At 36.8% G+C, this 17054-nt stretch overlaps 4 protein-coding genes and 1 long non-coding RNA gene across 8 annotated transcripts; 2 read left to right on the forward strand and 3 right to left on the reverse strand.

Moving 5' to 3' along the window:
* Window positions 1-2862: 2862 nt before the first annotated feature.
* On the reverse strand, window positions 2863-4403 carry LOC108816293 (transcription factor MYB114). Its single transcript, XM_018588873.2, has 3 exons — window positions 4184-4403; window positions 3673-3802; window positions 2863-3480 (listed from the first exon to the last, which is right to left on the reverse strand). The coding sequence occupies exons 1-3, from the start codon at window positions 4302-4304 to the stop codon at window positions 2982-2984; spliced, it is 750 nt and encodes a 249-aa protein (XP_018444375.1). The 5' UTR covers window positions 4305-4403; the 3' UTR covers window positions 2863-2981.
* Window positions 4404-5185: 782 nt separating this feature from the next.
* Window positions 5186-6197, forward strand: LOC108816180 (uncharacterized). Its single transcript, XR_008936734.1, has 2 exons — window positions 5186-5894; window positions 6015-6197. It is a non-coding gene; the product is annotated as an uncharacterized LOC108816180 (long non-coding RNA).
* A 489-nt stretch (window positions 6198-6686) lies between these two features.
* LOC108816179 (protein C2-DOMAIN ABA-RELATED 2) lies at window positions 6687-7915 on the reverse strand. The gene is made up of 3 exons (XM_018588752.2): window positions 7662-7915; window positions 7225-7320; window positions 6687-7123 (listed from the first exon to the last, which is right to left on the reverse strand). Exons 1-3 carry the CDS (start codon window positions 7770-7772, stop codon window positions 6815-6817), a joined length of 516 nt encoding a protein of 171 aa, XP_018444254.1. The 5' UTR covers window positions 7773-7915; the 3' UTR covers window positions 6687-6814.
* A 1178-nt stretch (window positions 7916-9093) lies between these two features.
* LOC130494407 (ethylene receptor 1) lies at window positions 9094-12290 on the reverse strand. 3 transcript variants are annotated; one of them, XM_056990777.1, is made up of 6 exons: window positions 12131-12290; window positions 10649-11946; window positions 10324-10581; window positions 10128-10255; window positions 9856-10044; window positions 9094-9782 (listed from the first exon to the last, which is right to left on the reverse strand). In XM_056990777.1, the coding sequence occupies exons 2-6, from the start codon at window positions 11924-11926 to the stop codon at window positions 9425-9427; spliced, it is 2211 nt and encodes a 736-aa protein (XP_056846757.1). In that variant the 5' UTR covers window positions 11927-11946; window positions 12131-12290; the 3' UTR covers window positions 9094-9424. The 3 variants fall into 3 exon arrangements, with proteins under 3 accessions (XP_056846757.1, XP_056846758.1, XP_056846759.1); XM_056990778.1 differs by having other exon boundaries at window positions 10649-11939; window positions 12131-12279; XM_056990779.1 differs by having other exon boundaries at window positions 10649-11997; window positions 12131-12254.
* Window positions 12291-14255: 1965 nt separating this feature from the next.
* On the forward strand, window positions 14256-17008 carry LOC108814603 (senescence-associated protein AAF, chlorolplastic). Of its 2 annotated transcripts, none has more exons than XM_018587206.2 (13): window positions 14256-14414; window positions 14611-14883; window positions 14972-15115; window positions 15212-15285; window positions 15376-15452; window positions 15537-15608; window positions 15688-15756; window positions 15835-15884; window positions 15981-16089; window positions 16169-16237; window positions 16334-16437; window positions 16533-16608; window positions 16694-17008. In XM_018587206.2, the coding sequence occupies exons 2-13, from the start codon at window positions 14630-14632 to the stop codon at window positions 16865-16867; spliced, it is 1272 nt and encodes a 423-aa protein (XP_018442708.1). In that variant the 5' UTR covers window positions 14256-14414; window positions 14611-14629; the 3' UTR covers window positions 16868-17008. The 2 variants fall into 2 exon arrangements, with proteins under 2 accessions (XP_018442708.1, XP_056846214.1); XM_056990234.1 differs by lacking the exon at window positions 14256-14414 and adding an exon at window positions 14437-14499.
* Window positions 17009-17054: the final 46 nt, after the last annotated feature.

Here is a 17054-nt window from a genome sequence, read left to right on the forward strand (position 1 = left end):
GTAGTAAATATAGTTTCAAATTTTTAATTATATATCAAACATTTATTTTAGTTCAATGGTAAGAATGACTCTTTTAAAATGTATCAATATACGGATTTAACCACGACATCATTCTTTTTAACGGTTGAATAATTTATGTAATGGTCAATATAGATTTTGCCATGTCTTAAAAAGTTTAGGTTGTATTTTTGAATTGTAATTGAGTTAAAATTGTATTTGACAATGATCATTTTTTCAGGTCGTATTTGGCACAATTAAAATTGTTTTGAGTCGAAAAATACATTTTCCCTCAACTGCTTGCATATGCTACTGTCATTGATTTTGATGCTAGAAACAAATTGACAGTACTTATCGCACATAAATAATTAATTTAGAACATGATAAATTAAATTGAAGCCACTGGATACTTTTGTACTGGGGAATAGGGGTGGGCGTTCGGATACCCGTTCAGGTATGGATCGGGTATTTCGGATTTTCGGGTATTTCGGTATAGGAGTATAAAATCCGTTCGGGTATTTCTGTACTTCGGGTCGGGTTCGGGTATTTTTAGTTCGGGTTCGGTTATTTCGGGTCGGATTTTCGGATATTTAGATTTTGCAAAAAAAAATTAACTTCTTCATTTCTCAAGTTTTTTTCTTTTAAAAAATATAAATTTTACTTAACTGATATTTTATTTTTAATATATTGAATGATTTGAAGATAAAATCTTAAAAATAAAATACACTAATTTGATTATTGTTTTAAAATTTTAGCTGTAGCTTTTGTTAATGCATGAAACTAAAATTTGGACATGCATTTTAAGCATTTTAAGTGAGCAAAAAATCACTTTTCTTACAATTATATGTATATTATCTAATTTTAAACCATGTGTATAATTAGTATAAGTATTTTGAATAAAATTAGAGAAGTAAACTATGAACATATGGTTAATAGTACATAAGTTCGGTTATTTTCGGATATCCATTCGGGTTCGGGTATTACCCGTTCGGGTTCGGATATCCAATCTCTCATAATTCAATATCCGTTCGGGTATTTTGCTACTTCGGTTCGGATTTCGGTTCGGGTACCACTTCGGGTATCAGGTAAAGTGTCCACCCCTACTGGGGGATACAAATTGTTATGGAGCGAGAACTTTTGTTAGTATTGAGAAAATATTTGCACTGCGTTGGTATATATCGACAAATTATAATTTGACATTACATTAAAAGGTCTACGGTCGAATAGTCAACAAATTAATCTATTCATATAGACATATTTTCCAAAGAAGCTGGATTCAATGGTGCTTGCATGGATAATTCACTTCACTAGTAATCAGAAGATGACACCAGTTAGATGTCAACAGTTTTAAGTTGCATAACGAAGATGTCAACACTTTTACGCAAACATGATATTATGCTTAAAGAGTGATATACTACGGAATTGACTACTTTTTATGCTATAGTATTTAGAATCTTTATGTTATGTTTGGAGTCTATTCCGATGTATTTACAGATTTAAGTACATTATGTACGTTGTGGAGTTTATGGGGAGTTAGATGAAACTTAATTGGAAGTCAAACTCGTAGCTGATCATATAAAAAAAAGTCAGAATTGATACCTACAGGAAGTATTGGTCGACACACATCTTTGGTGTCGATCGACATCCGATACGAAAAATCTAGCTTAAGGACCAGATAATGATTTAGACCGAGAAGACTACACAAACTACACGAATGTCCCTGATGAGTTTTACCATGATAATGATTTAGGACCAGATATATATTTTGTGCTATTGTTTAGGCAAGACACACACATAAATTATTAGGGTTTTTAGAAGCTTAAGGTTTCGGAGAGAAGACCAAGAACTCCTTCGGAATATTGTGTTGAAACTCTGTTTTATCTATCTCTAATCTATCATGCAATTCATTCAGTTTATCTTTATGTTTTGTTTGATTATGTCTAAGTAGTAACCTTGTTAGACTTAGGGTTTGTATGGTATTGATGAATTATTGATTGTTAGAACTGTTAAGATGACTAATTTAGAATCCTTCACAAAGTTAGAACTTACTACTTGCATTCTAGAGTAGCTAACTAGAATCATGAATTAGGAGTTGACAACTACGAGAATAAGCGCATACCTGATAGTAATTATGTTGAGCTAGGTTGTTAAACACGAACTGTAGCTAGCTAATTTAACCAGCACTAGTGAACTTATCGATATGAATAACGTCTGTTTGGAAGCGTATCGATCGACACCCTATAGGTGTATTGATCGACACTCGTTCCTTGTGACAGGCGAGTGTGTTGACATGGATTCAGACTTGTAAATTCAGAGTGAGAACTGAATATCTGGCATTAGTATTCGAGTTCTAAGATTGATTATCACATGCACTTAGCAACTACATCATAATTAAAGTTACCTTAATCTGAAAGTCTAGCTTCTATCTTATCTTGTGAACTCAACTAATTTATCTTATTTACTGTTTATTACTATTTACTGTCTTAATCATATTAGGTGCCTAACTTGATCTTATATCTAATATTTTTATTGTATGTCGACGGTCTTTGTGGATTTGATCCACAAGTACTATATCCGATCTCTTCTTTGAGAGAGTTGACTCTAAGATTAATTTTAGCTTATCAAAAAGTAACTTAACATCTGACAATCTGACATTTTTCTCCTAGAGAAACCCTTAAATAAATAAATTAAAAAGAAACCCTTATGTATAAATTGTTTACTGTTATATCAATCACTTAAATAAATACATTGACGAGAATATATAACTTCTACATCATTATACGTCTAGAGCATATTACTAATGTAGTAATGTTTTGTCATCAGTTAAACGACTTGAGCCCTTGTTTATCACGACACATATTATCCTTTTCATTTGTAAAATATAAATGTCACAAACATAACTTAATTGGTTTACAATTTAGAAACAATACACACTAAATGCAGTCACTAGTTCACACGCAAGCACAAAACAGTGGAAACACTAATCAAGTTCCAGTCTCTCCATCTAACAGGCTCCAAAGTTGCTCAACGTCAAATGCGGAGGTTGCGCCTTTTTCTGTTGCTGTAGCTTCTGGAAAGAGTGCAGCTGGATCTGGGTTTTCATTTAGCAAACTCTCCCACCACATATTCTGACCATCCATCAAATTACTATCAAGCTCAGATTTATCGTCATCTTTGTTACATGTAGCAATACTTTCACAAACATTTTTGGTGTTGTTGGATCGAAGGCATAGAGGAACAACGTCAGGTTTTGGCATGCCAATAATATGGCTGCAGCCGTTGTTAACGGTGAATGATCGAGGTCGAGGTTTGAAAACGTCGATTTTTTGGGCTAGTGTAGTAGGAGAGCAAGGAATGTTTCTCTTTTCTTTTTTCATCTGGGTCTTACAACCTGGTTCATGTTTCTTACTCAAATGGGTGTTCCAGTAATTTTTGACATCATTGGCAGTCCGACCGGGTAATCTACCAGCAATTAAAGACCACCTAAGCATGCATTTGAAAGATTAGGGATCTATATGACGACGTAGCAATGGATCATTACATATGAAATAAAGTATTTTTATATACAAAAAAATGAAATGATTAGGCCGAATGAGGATACGAAATAAAGTTTTTTTTTTTTTTTTTTTTGACAAAAGATATAAATAAAGTTGAAATTATATCTTGAATGTAAACCTGTTTCCCAAAAGTTTATGAAGGCGAACAAGAAGATCAACTTCATCAGAGTTAAGTTTCCCTCTCTTGATACTTGGCTTCAAATAGTTCAACCATCTTAGTCTACAACTCTTCCTGCACCGATTCAGCCCTGCAAAACCAATAATTGACATAAATATTATTAAAAGGATGAAAAAGGACTGCTTCCGTGTCTCCTAAAATTTTATCATGAAGAATTTAAGTACACCAATAGAAATAGTGTATTCAACAGAAACACACGGGTTCGTGCAAGGAAATTTCACTGAGTTCATTTACTGAACGACAAACCAACAAAGAGAGTAGGCAAACTTAAATATGAACAGTATAAATGTACTTTTTTCATGAACAAAAACGAAAAAAATGATTGTGCACCCCGGTGTTAATTAATTTCTATATAGTAAACAGAGAAAGAGAATATACGTAGTATATGTATGTGTGTGCAAAATAATAAAAAATAACATACCAGCTTTTATTTTATTGAAAAAGAACATACCAGCTCTTAAAGGAACTTGGTGCCATTTCCCTTCTCCATACTTATCAATGCATTGCCTCAAGAGATTATCTTCTTCAGCAGTCCATGCACCTTTTCTCAGCCCTTTGGACGAACCCTCCATGGACCAACGATAAAATATTAGAAGTATGTAACCAAAATTTTATTTTTTTAAATATACGTAAAGGCAGGCTTGAGGAAAAGGGTTTCTATTGTGGCTTTACAAATCCTTCGAGGACTTTATTTATACACGTGACGGGCAAATGAGGGTAGTGACGTGCATGTCTAACATCCACATTTCATGTTTTATTCCTGTCTAATTTGCTAATTTAGTTAATTATGTTCTGTTACTGATTTAGACTAAATACAAAAAAGGTTCATAGCATTTAGTCTTTTCTTTGGACGTCATAGAATACATATCACTTAGTCTTTTCTTTGCACGTCATAGCATACATATCACTTAGTCTCTTCATATTTTTCAGTACTCCTAAAGACCAAACATGTAGATGGAAAACAGTTTATTCGTATGACTAAGAGAGGGAACAGCTACATGCACCAGAGTTAGAACAGAATTAGGAGAAAGGGTGGATGGTATGAGCACACCATTTGCAAAATAGTGTAATGTTTTTTTCTGTCAACAAATTTGTGTACACAAAACCAGCTACAACTATTATGAGTACACAAATCACTATTTCGCAAATTGTTCTTTATGTCGTATTTTAAGGTGTCATGTTGTTGAGTATGTACTTTTGGCAGAGAGTTCAAAAAAACATATTTACTTGAACCTCATTTGTTATTTAAAAGAATAAAACGATAAAATTCATCATAACCATTAGAGATTTTCATATTTAACGTTAGCCATTTGTTAGTATACAAATTCCTGCTCAGTAAAATAGGCCCGTAATTAAAAGAAGAGGAACGAAAGCGAAAGTGAAATAAAAAGCAAAGGTGAAATGAAGAAGCTAGCCTAAACCATATTGGACTTAGATGACAAGTTAATTAAAGCAGTAAAGATTGGAAAGCAAAATCAACTATGGAATGATTGTGTTTTGAAATTTGTAAGTATCTCTTGATATGTGCATGTATTTACCACAGAAGTAGCCTCCATTATTGTTTCTTACAGGTTTCAGTTTCACAATAGATGATCTTGGTTGATATCTTACTTCCTGTATCACAGGTAATCTCTGAAGTCTTAGATCAAACAAACTCTGTTTTACTGTAGTTTTGCACCCCATTGTGACCGAGTCCAAAGTTGGACTTGTCTACCCTTCCAAAAGAGAAAATCTTCTCCAGATCCTTGGTTCCACTATTCAACATGTGAATCTTGTTTCTAGTTTCAGATTTCTTTCATCAAAATCCATTGTGTCAGTGTCTAAGCAGTGCACATAGCTGTCTTCTTGGATTTAAACTTTGAGGGTGAACATCTGAGAAGTTTCTTTCCAAGCTTTATTGTCTTTGTATGTCTTTCCCCTGGTTTGTGCTTCATTTGCTATGGCACTCAGTTTTTCCACTGAGTTAAATGATTCATTCTCATCTATCTGCAGATTTTAAAACTTAGATGCAAGCATACAGATTCTTGATCTTTTCACATTTGATGATCCTTCACATGCTTTCTTTTAACTTATTCCCAGCTCACCATTTGTAATTACTTAATAGGAACCGAGCAAGTCTCTCTTTCAATAAGATGCAATCAAAGTGTTGAAAAAAAACAAAGGTCAGAAACATATAAAAACCCATAGCATTGATTTTTTACTTTTATCATAATAAGTATGCTGAAATCTCATATATTGGTTAATCCAATCTCATATTTGTTAATAGTGCACAATGGTATCAGGCTATCAGCAAAACAAGTGAGAATAGTGAAACTCTGTTTTACTGTAGTTTTACACCCCCATTGTAACCAAGTCCAACCCTTCTAACAGAGAGAATCTCTTCCAGATCCTTGGTTCCACTATTCAGCATGTGAATCTCTTCCAGACAGTTCTTCCTTGAGTTTCTCATTCGTTGTTTGAAGTAAGGCTTTCTCCTTTACGACATTCAGCTTCCCTTTTCCCAGTCTAAAACCCAACTATCATACATTTTCTGAAACTCAACCTAAAGATCAATATCATTGTCTTCATTGTTGCCGATTTCAGATGATCATTTATCAGTTTCATACCTGATTTCCTCTGTTTCAGATTCTCCTTCACTGTTAGACTTTTTTTCTGAGTCATTTTCAACAATTGATGTGAATGCCACATACGTCTTGGAAAAAGATTTCTTTTTAGCTTAAGTTAAGCCTAGAGTGGTAGTAATTATAGGGCTCTATAACGTGTGAAAGGGTAGAGAAAAGTGAGTTCATTACTCTGATTTTCTAATATAAATATGTAGTTGAAGATGTTGTGTAAGATGAGAGAAAAAATCAGTTTCTCCATCTCATTTTTTGCTATCTACTTGATTTCATCTCATTCTCTTTTTTCAGTCTCTATAAGAAAACTTGTTCTCTTGCTCTATAAGAATGAGGATATAACATAAAAAGTTAATATATTTTATATTGAAAATTGAAAACGCTAGCTGATTTGAAACAAGAAATTTCTATAAAAGTCATGTATTAAAAAAACTTTCTAACAAACTTCCTGTAATATAAAAATAGATCTAGTAAGCAACATCCTCATGCTCAAGACCTGAGACATCTATCCACTCAAGCTGAAGCTCGACCTCTCCACACTCAACGTTCTGGAGCCTAAGGAACATATTCTGGACAATCTTTCCTTTGTTCCACACAATCTTGCTCTCTTCTGATAGACAGTTCTGCCTGCTTGCCTGTATTTTCATTATTACGGTTCCTTCGGGGAGTCCTCCGAGCTGGTTTTTCATCCTGATGACTTCAAGGAATGGGTCAATGTGAAAAACCGCATCTCCCATCTTATCATCCCTTGAGAACCAGTCCCTATCGTAAACCATCTGTATCATCATCACAAGAAAAAAGTACCCACTATGTTGTTATGTTATGTTCTGTTTCAAAACTTAGAGCAATTTGTTGTAGTGTATGACCACCCACTTACGATTTTGATAGGAAGAATTGGATCAGAAATAGAGAGTGTCAAGTCCTCATTCCATTCTGGATTCAAATTCTTTTTCACCACACGAGTTCGTAATTTCTGTGTCAAAAGAAGAAAAACATAACACCATAAATTTAGGTGTAAATTTGTACAGGTAAAATAAAATTAAACACTTGTGACAAGGTCAGAAACAACAACTACAATTTTGAATGATAAAATCAAATCCTAGGAATTTCTTATTAGTAAAACTCAGCTAGAATTGACATGTCGAATAATTAAAACTCGTGTTCTGTCTCATTATAACACAAAAGTTGATTATATTCACTTTTTGAACTGAAATTATCATAAAAAACGGGACAACCTTGAATACATACAGACCCACTATGAAAACTGAATTACAAACTCGAAATTCATGACAGGTTAGGAGTCTGGGATAATACCTGTTGACCCATACGAACAATGACGTAAGGATCGCTACTTTTAGAATCTCTAATGGCGAGATTAACACCTCTAATCACATGAAGTCTTAGAAGGCCTAACAGATTCTCCATTTTGTTTTTGTTTTTTCCTCTCTCTCTCTCTCTCTCTTTTCTTCAGAGTAAGAAGCTTTGGTATTTCCTCAAATGCAGAATTGATTTAGATTAAAAAGAAATTGGCGTGACCGAAAATTCTGTAATGGACTGAATTCGTAACCTCTGAAGTGACTTGTTATTGTTTTTATAAGCACCTCAAATTCAGTCAAAACCAAAGAATAGGTCTCCTGTTCTATTTTCTCTGTTTCAAATTTCTTACATTTACGAATTATTTAATTATTTCTTTTCTAAACTGATTTATTTCCTTAAGACGCTGGAATGTGTAATTAAAAATATTATTTTACATATTTAGCTTTATGTATAGATATGCCAAAAACGATAACATTCCATATTTTCTTCATGTGCCTTCTGGTCCTTAAAGCTTTTACTATGACGCGGTTTCCACGGGTCTAAGCACTTCAGATGGGGTTTAATCATGATATTAGATCATTGAATGAGTGCTTAAACCCAAAAAAAAGAGCTGTTACATACTCGCATTAGTAGAAAAACGAAAATCTATAAATAAATCATAAATTGGAAACCAATTAATTATATAAATAAATATGTAAGCAATAACAACAATCAGAAAAGGATTTTTAGTGATAAACACTTAACTTTCCAAACTAAGTTTGAATCGGAAAGAAATCCCTAGTTATTTCAACCACTCTTCAATTCTAAACTCTTAATGTATGTCATTCTCCTTTTACAATTTTGTGATAAAAAAGGGGATAATCCTTAACAATTTGTAACTTATATTTCTTTTTTGTAACTTAAAAAGTAAATAATTAACTGGAGGATTTTCTTCTTCTTCAAACTTAGTTGAAACTATTATTAATAAAAATGTTATTTTGCAACACAAAAATCACTTTTATAAAGTCGGTTTAAAAAAGAGATAAAAAGTAAACTTCTCTCTAAATATGATTTTTTATTAACTAAGAATAATACTGGTTTAGACTAAATGAATCTCACTATAGGACAATGAATGGTATAAGTAGCCTCGCTAGAAAAAGATGGGTCGCAAAAGCAATTTAAAAAAATTCGGCTATCGAATGATATGAGTTTCAGGTAAAGAAAGCTCGGCTAGCAATTGTTACAGATTTCATTATGCAAAAAAGTTATAGAAAACAAGTCAAGTTAGGTCATTGATGGTGACCATTGACCAAACCAAAACATTGTTATTAGAAAAAACCAAAACATTGTTATTGGAGTAATTTTTTTCTAGCTGGCAACTCGGATGAAACGAATTTAACGAAATGCAGCTGCGGGTGTTTTTATACGCCCCCACAAATAATATATGTCGTTGATTCTAATTCATAACACCGCATCAGTATTATACATGTACGCAAAAAAAGGTCCATTACTCAATCCAAATTCTAATAATAATGTAACTATATATTACGACACAAGTCAGATAGACATGTTACCGTCAACATCTTGTTCCTTTGTAAACCGGAATCCGACACAGTCCGGTCTGGTTTTTTTTTTGGTGTTTCGTTATTACCTCTGTTTTTATAATATCATCCAAACCCCTCTCCCCCACCCCCAACAATCTCTGATATGTACACATTAACCAGAGAAACATCAGCTTCCGATGTTTTACAGGGAGAGAGTGCCCTCTCCGGCAATGCCTCTTACATGGCCTCATATAGAACCCGATGTTCTAGAAGATCAGACAGGACGTTTCTCATGTTGTCTAGCGACACGGGTTTGAGCAACACGCCGTCTAGACCAAAGCTCATGCACTTCTCCTTTGTGGATTTGTCGGTGTTACCAGTGAGCGCCACGAGCAGCGGCCGTTGGTGGCGTTTTGTGAATTTCTCGTGTATACGGAGAGCGATTTGGTAGTTTTCTACCCCGGGCGTGCACACGTCCATGAAGACCACTTTGTGCTCATGGGATACAACTCTGAGACACTCCTCGCTTGAACTCACCATGGTCACTTCGCATCCAAGGTGTATAAGAAGTCCCTTCGTCACCATTCTACTTACCCTGCGACCAAAAGCAAACATCAAATCTGATAACAAACAGCAGAAAGATAGAACTAATAAGGCTTAATACTAACCCATTCTCATCCATGACAAGAACCTTAAGTCCAGCGAAATTTGCATGCTGCGGATTGGCTGGAACTTTCGGAATGCCAGACTGTTTAGATTCGTTTGAAATCCCAAGTTTAACGTCAAATATAGCAGTGCATCCTTTTCCAACACCGTCGCTCTCAATCCAAATGTTACCCTCCATCAGATTCACAAACCTTCGTCAAATGTACAAACCTTTATCAATACCATAAGAGACAAAAACAAGAATGAAAAGAAAGGATTCTAAACAGGGATCAACCTCTTGGAGATGGCGAGACCAAGCCCACTACCTCCCGAGCTTCTGGTCGCTAAAGACTGTGTTTGAGCAAATTTAGTGAAAAGCTTGGGAATGTCTTGCGGATTTATTCCTGCTCCCATGTCTTTTACCTATAGTTGAATAATCGTTAATAGTAAAGATCTTTGAAAATATGTTTTAAGGGCCCAAAGATACTAACCTTTACCCTCAAGTAGAAATGACTCCCAGTTGGCACCACAAAAAAGTCAGGAGGAGCTCGGTTGTCCGACTTTGTGACAAGAGCAGTTACAGAGATACTACCTTGTTTGGAGAACTTCACAGCATTACCAACTATGTTTAATATTATCTGCATTAGCCGTTTCTCATCCCCAACCACAAACTCCGGCAAATCTGGTGCGAGGTTTAGTGTGATGGGTAATTTCTTAACAACGGCGATAGGCTTTATCAGACTAAGAACCTGGCAACAAGATTCAGAAATTTCAACCAAATACTATAAGCTGTTATAAAGTATACAATGGTGTTACCTCTCTAAACAAAGTATGAAGATTGAATGTCCCGAGCTCAAGTTGAAGACTACCATCTTCAAGCCTAGAAAGATCCAACACATCGTTCATCAAAGTCGCCAAAAGGCTACTGCTTTTCAGCACCGTCTCCACCATCAACCTCTGCTCAGGAGTCAGCTCCGTCTCTTGAAGCAACGAAGAGAGCGCGATGATCGCATGCATCGGCGTCCGCATCTCATGGTTCATAACCGCCAAGAAATCATTCCTCGCCCTGATCGCCGTCTCCGCCTCCCGCCTCGCTATATCAAGCGCCACGTTCTGCTCCATCAGAAGGTCCCTCGCCCGCATCGACTCCTCGAGAATCGCGGCATGAGACAGCGCCACCGCCACCTGATCCGCAACGACTTCCACCAGCTCCATCTCGTGGACGTGCCACTGCCTCGCACTATCCGAAGGAAGCATGAGAACCATCAGAGCGTATCGTTTCGTCGAAAGCTCGGGCCAGTCGTTGATCTGGAAGTTCGAAAGGTGGAGAAGAGGGACCCTCACTGCAACAACCTCCCCGAGGAGATACTTCCCGGAGACAGGTCTCAGCCTCGCCACGGGGGAGTTGGGAGATATCTTAACAGCTCTGCTTGTGCCGAACACTTGGTTAATCACCGGCAACTGGATAGGAACCGTGTACTCAACCGGATGCTGCTGACGAAGCGTATACGAAAGCTGCAGCTCTAATCCAGTCCTAGTAGGCATCCACAAAGCACACTCCTCTAAAGCCAACGTCCTCCCAAGCTCAACGAGAGTAGTCTTTAGGATAGTGTGTCTATCCAACGTGCTTCTGATCTCATGAGTTAACATCCTAACGTGCCTCCCGGTCTCCTCCTGAGTCCGGATCAATCCCATCTCACGATCAAGCTCGGCGGCCTTGTTTTTCAAGAAAAGCTCGCGAGTCTTGACGCTGAGGAGGTCGGGGATGATGTGGACGAGCATCAGCGCGGTGGCGCAGGAGACGACGGCGGTTAAGACTTTCGCGGTGGTCATGACGAGGGCGACGGTTCGGGAGTGGGTGGTGAAGGTCCAGAGGTTGATGAGGTGGGTGGCGCCGCAGAGGACGATGAAGGCGCCGAACTGGACGAGGACCCAGCGGTAAGGGAAGACGGCGGATTTTTTGACGAAGTAGATGAGCTCGAGGGGGATGGAGAAGTAGGCGACGGCGATGAAGAAGTCGGAGATGTATTGGTACTTCATTAGGAGCTCGTCCGCTGGCCATTGAGGCTCGATGCAGTTGCACACTTCCATCATTTACGGCTCCTCCCTGTGTACTGAATCGAGGAATTAGGGTTTATATGTAACGGATCGAGCTCGATTACATTCTGTTTCGTAAACGTGAGTAAGAATTCGAATCGAAATCGATAAAGTTTGTTGTGTAACGAATAGTTTGTGATAACATTAGGTTAATCAATCAGTTTACTATGGGATTAGAGGAGAAGAGTAGAAGAAGCTTACTTGATCGGAAGAATGAATCGAATCGAATCGATTTGGGATTTTGAGAGAGACACGACGGAGAAGGAGAGCGAGAAGAAGGCAATGGCAGCCTTTTTATCAAGTCAAAATAAAAATGGTTGGGTTTTAACACTTCTCTCTTTAGTTTTTTCTTTTTTATTGGATGTTCTTTTTAGATAAAATAAAAAATCACATGTAGCTGTGTATGTACATTGTACATGAATTTGTTGTCTTTTTAATATCGTATGATGGCCGACAAAAAAAAATATGGTATGATCGACTAATTTTTCTTTGATTAATTATGTAAGATGGTGTCGTAAAAAAAAAAATTATGTAAGATGGTAAGAAAGTAGAGATAAATCGGGAAAGAAATCTCCAAGCATGTGCTGGTAAAAAAGAACTTAGAAACACTGTGTATACACTTTTGTGAAAGCTGTAGTGGAGTAATGAATATAAGATGGTAAGAAAGTACAGATAAATCGGGAAAGAAATCTCAAAGCATGTGGTGGTAAAAAGAAGTTAGAGACACTGTGTATACACTTTTGTGAAAGGTGTAGTGGAGTAATGAATATGAGGGGAAACAAGGAAAGAAATGTATACACTTTTGTGTAAGATCCAGCACTCTCTCTAGATATTAGACGTTTACCATCTTCCATATCTCCTTCAGTCACGCCTTCTCTTCTCAGTTACTACTAGCTATATATATCCTTGTCACATTTCTTGGTTTCTTCTGGTACTTTGACTCATTCTATGTTTGATACCATATCCTTGAAAATATAGTTTCAAGACTAACTTTCCACACTGACCACCAGTCACTTCCAAATTATATTCTCTCTTGATCTTATGAAGCATCTCCTATATAGATCTCCATGATTAACACATGCAATGGTTGATCACTTCAACATTTTAGATCTCCATGATTAACACATATATAGTTATTCACATAGACTTTTATTGCAGTTTATTTCTTCTCTTCTCATACGAGCACTAAACGCTCTATGTACATCAACATCTGTGTCGGAACAATTTGCACCTACTTTTAAAAACCTATGTTGTATCTAATTTAAGACAATATTTCAGAACGGCAAGCTTAGAATTGTAAGCCTTCTCCAAAGTGAACAACTCTTATGCAACTTCATTCTCTCCAAACTCTTGATGTGCCTCTTCTTTGTCGTCGCTATATGACAAAGGATCGAGAATCCTCTCATCATCCCGAACATCATCTTTGGCTCTGTTGTCTATATTACTCTCAGCTTCCTCATCTCTTGCAATTTCTCCAAAGTCATTTTTTTTCCAACCGCAATCGTCTCCATTGTGAGGCTCATGTTAGGGGGGTCAATACATCTATATATATTCTTCCAACTATAGGTTTTGACACACTGGAAGAATTTCAACTCTAGCTCCGAAAAACTTCAATTTCAGGTGAGTCTCCGCTTTGAAGGAGGAGCTTCAACTCCGACTCCAACATTTTCAGTTTCAAGCGTACTTTTCCATTACACGACAGCTTTTTTCTCCGACTCCGATAACATGTGTCTCACGTTCTCCTCGACTGCTCCGAGACTCTTTAACATTCTCCTGACTAAGTATCTCATGTGAAGTAAATGAACTGCTTGACATATAAGAACCAGCTGAATATGCATTAAATTAGCCATCCCCACCGAGAAGTCCATCTAAACTGAAAATAAATTGGTAAACATGACGAAATTACTAGTTAAGCGCTTTGTAATTTTTTTATTCTGACCAATTCAACAACTATAAGTACCAACAATTTTAATTTCTTTTCTCCCTAACCGTAAAAACCATATGCACATGTATTACACATCTCCTATCAACCACTCTGGGTAACACATCCACAATCACACGATATCAAAAACTGACATGACGTCTACGTGTAACTACTTCATACCCCCTCACTTCAGTACTGCAAAAGACGGGATAAATCATGTGAATCTCTGGAAAAAAGTACTTGGAAGTTAGAAGTACTAAAATAATTTCAAATGAAATGAAATCCACCTAACTCGACGATTACCGACCGATCAGAGTAGGTTCCACACTCTAGAAATGGGACCAAAACTATTAAAAGGAGGGAAAAGAGTGGGATCCCATTACTTAAAACAAGGACCAGAGATTGAAAATAGAAACCTACGGGGTACGGTTGGCTCACACTGGGCCACAAGTAACCCTTGTGGTTACAATCTTCACTCCCATCTATAATTCCCCTTCTCTGTCTTCTTCTCTAATATATCCCCTTTAGATTTCCTCTTTTCCACTTCATCTATCTCTCAAGGTTAGTCTCTTTCTCTTTGCTGCCTTCTCATCAAAATTCAATCTTTATGATTCCTTATCTTATATCATGGAGTTTTCTTTGATGGGTTTGTCTTAGATTTCATTTACAATCCAATTTTGAGTTTTATTTTAGCTTCTCTGTGGAAATTGCCTGTTTTTTTTCTGCTTACTTTGGTTTATATTTTTGGTATCTACAGAGGAGTTATTAGGTTTGTTATGCCTATGGCTCTTAACGTGAGCAAAGTTGTGCCCAGTAGTCCCATTTTAGCGAAGAGGGCTAGTGCTTCGAGATCTCAAAGGGTCTTGCTAGCTTTCTCACCCAAAAAGAGCTCCTCTGCTGAAGAATTACAAGGTCTTTCTTGTACAAAGCCTGTTACTTTTGTTACTACTTGTCGTAGATCTTCTTCTACTTTGTGTTTTCTTGGAAAGTCTCAAGACACTGAAACTAAACCACACGAGGAGTCACCTAAGTAAGTTAAAGCTCTTTTGTTTTTTTTCTTCTGTTCTTATCTTCCATAAACCAAAGTTGGCTGATGAGTTTCTTTGGTGATGTTTCAGCTCTCAAATTGTACAAAAAGAAGGTGAGAAGAAAGTGAAGCCAAGGAGAACAAGCAGCTCAAGACAGGTTTTGGTGGAATATGTGTCTAATGATGCTAAGTTTGTGAATGAAAGGGCTCGTAGCGACTTTGTTCTTCTCTCTCGGTATTTTTACATTATCCTTCTGCGTTTATAAAACTATACATTAGCTGTGTAAGAAGGTCCCTTATGTGTCGAGATTTATGTTCTTATTATTTTCAGTGGCATTATGAGACTTGACGCTCGTGCGCGTCAGGACGTTGCAATTCTTGGTTCAGGGTTCCTTAAACTCGATGGTATGAACTTAATTCAATCTTGTCATGTCTTTTTCCTTTTGTTTTACTGCATTTTAATTAATCCGTTCTTGTGGGGATTTTATTATGTAGCTCGGGCAAGAGAAGATACAGAGAAAATAGATCGTAATGTCAAGAGAAAAGCCGAGCGCCTTCATCATATTGCTACTGTATGCTTCTTATCCTCTCATCTATACACACATATTAATGACTTCTATCTATGTTTATTTCTCTTAATTGGTTTATGTCAATAGATATTAAAAAACATAGCTCAGTCTAAGTTGAAAAATGCCGCTGATAAGCATTGGAGTGACGGTGCCTTAGAGGTATAATGTATCCCCATCAGTTTCATTTTCTGTGTGAAGCTTTTTTGTGCTACTTATCAATGTAATGTATATTTTGCAGGCTGATTTGAGGCGAGCAGATTATAAGGCTAAGCAAAGGGCAATGGAGGATGCATTAATGTCTTTAGAGGTAAAGGCAAAGTTCTTACAGTACTCATGATGCTTTTGATTCATCTTTCCTAATGGTTTACACTTCCTGTGGTTGTAGTTCATCAAGAACATTCATGATATGATGGTGCAAAAAATGGTTGACAGCTTGTAAGAAAGATGCTTACGTTCTTGACACTTTTTTTTGTTTTAGTATTGTTACTTGAAAGCAAGATCTTACAGTTAAAAGTTGTTCAATTTTAATAGGGTGATGTCAGAAACTGGTACCACGGACCGCATATCTCTTGAGAAGAATGGCAAAGCTCTAGACTTTTTTCCAGGGGAAGTTTCATCTGATCGCATATCTGCTATAGAGGTCTGACCCACTCACTAGTGTTCTTAAGTAGTCTTCTCTCTCTCTCTCTCTGATGGTTACTTGTTGATCTTTTAAGCAGGAAGCTTACAGCAGTATGGCATCAGCGCTCTCAGAAGCCGATGGAATTGACTACACTGACCCTGAAGAGGTCTGTCCTAAACCGGTCTTGTTTTTTTTTTCTTTTAACCTTTGTTGCACTGTTTCTTATTCGCAAAAATAAGGTGTGTTTGTTTGGTTTCAACAGCTTGAGTTGTTAGTCACAACTCTGATAGACCTGGATGCAATGGATGGTAAGAGCAGTGCATCTCTGTTAGCCGAATGCTCGATCTCTCCTGATGTCAATACAAGGTAAAAACTATTACATCTCTTAACAACTTTCTTTGGTGAGTTCTTCGCTATTACAAATGCCAAAACGTTGATGAAGAAACGCGTTATTGATGTAGAAAAGCGTTGGCTAACGCCTTAGCAGCTGCACCGTCGATGTGGACACTTGGAAATGCAGGCATGGGAGCGTTACAGGTAATAAAACCATTATTGCAAAATCTTGATCTTGATGGCTTATTTTTTTTGCAAATCTTGATTGTATTTGTCCCATTGGAAACAGAGACTTGCGCAAGATAGTAACCCAGCAATTGCAGCAGCTGCTTCGAGAGCGATCTTTGCGCTGAAGAAGCAGTGGGAAGTAGAAGAAGGTGACTCACTTAGGTTTATGATGAACTTGGAGAAACCGACTGATGATGATGATTATGATGGAGAGAGTGACCATGACGAAATCTGAAGAAAGTTCTTTTTTCATGTAAAAGAATGTTAAGTTTGTAGATAACTTAGAGTTCATAATAACTTTAGTTGATATAAAAAAAAATCATATGAAATTATGTAACTATGGATCAATAGAAACCGGCAAAAATATTTATTTATACTAGATTTTTGATCCGCGCTACGCGCGGAATGTTTGGTATAGTTAA

Source organism: Raphanus sativus, chromosome 7 (genome assembly GCF_000801105.2).
Source record: "Raphanus sativus cultivar WK10039 chromosome 7, ASM80110v3, whole genome shotgun sequence".
NCBI classification, from domain to species: domain Eukaryota; kingdom Viridiplantae; phylum Streptophyta; class Magnoliopsida; order Brassicales; family Brassicaceae; genus Raphanus; species Raphanus sativus.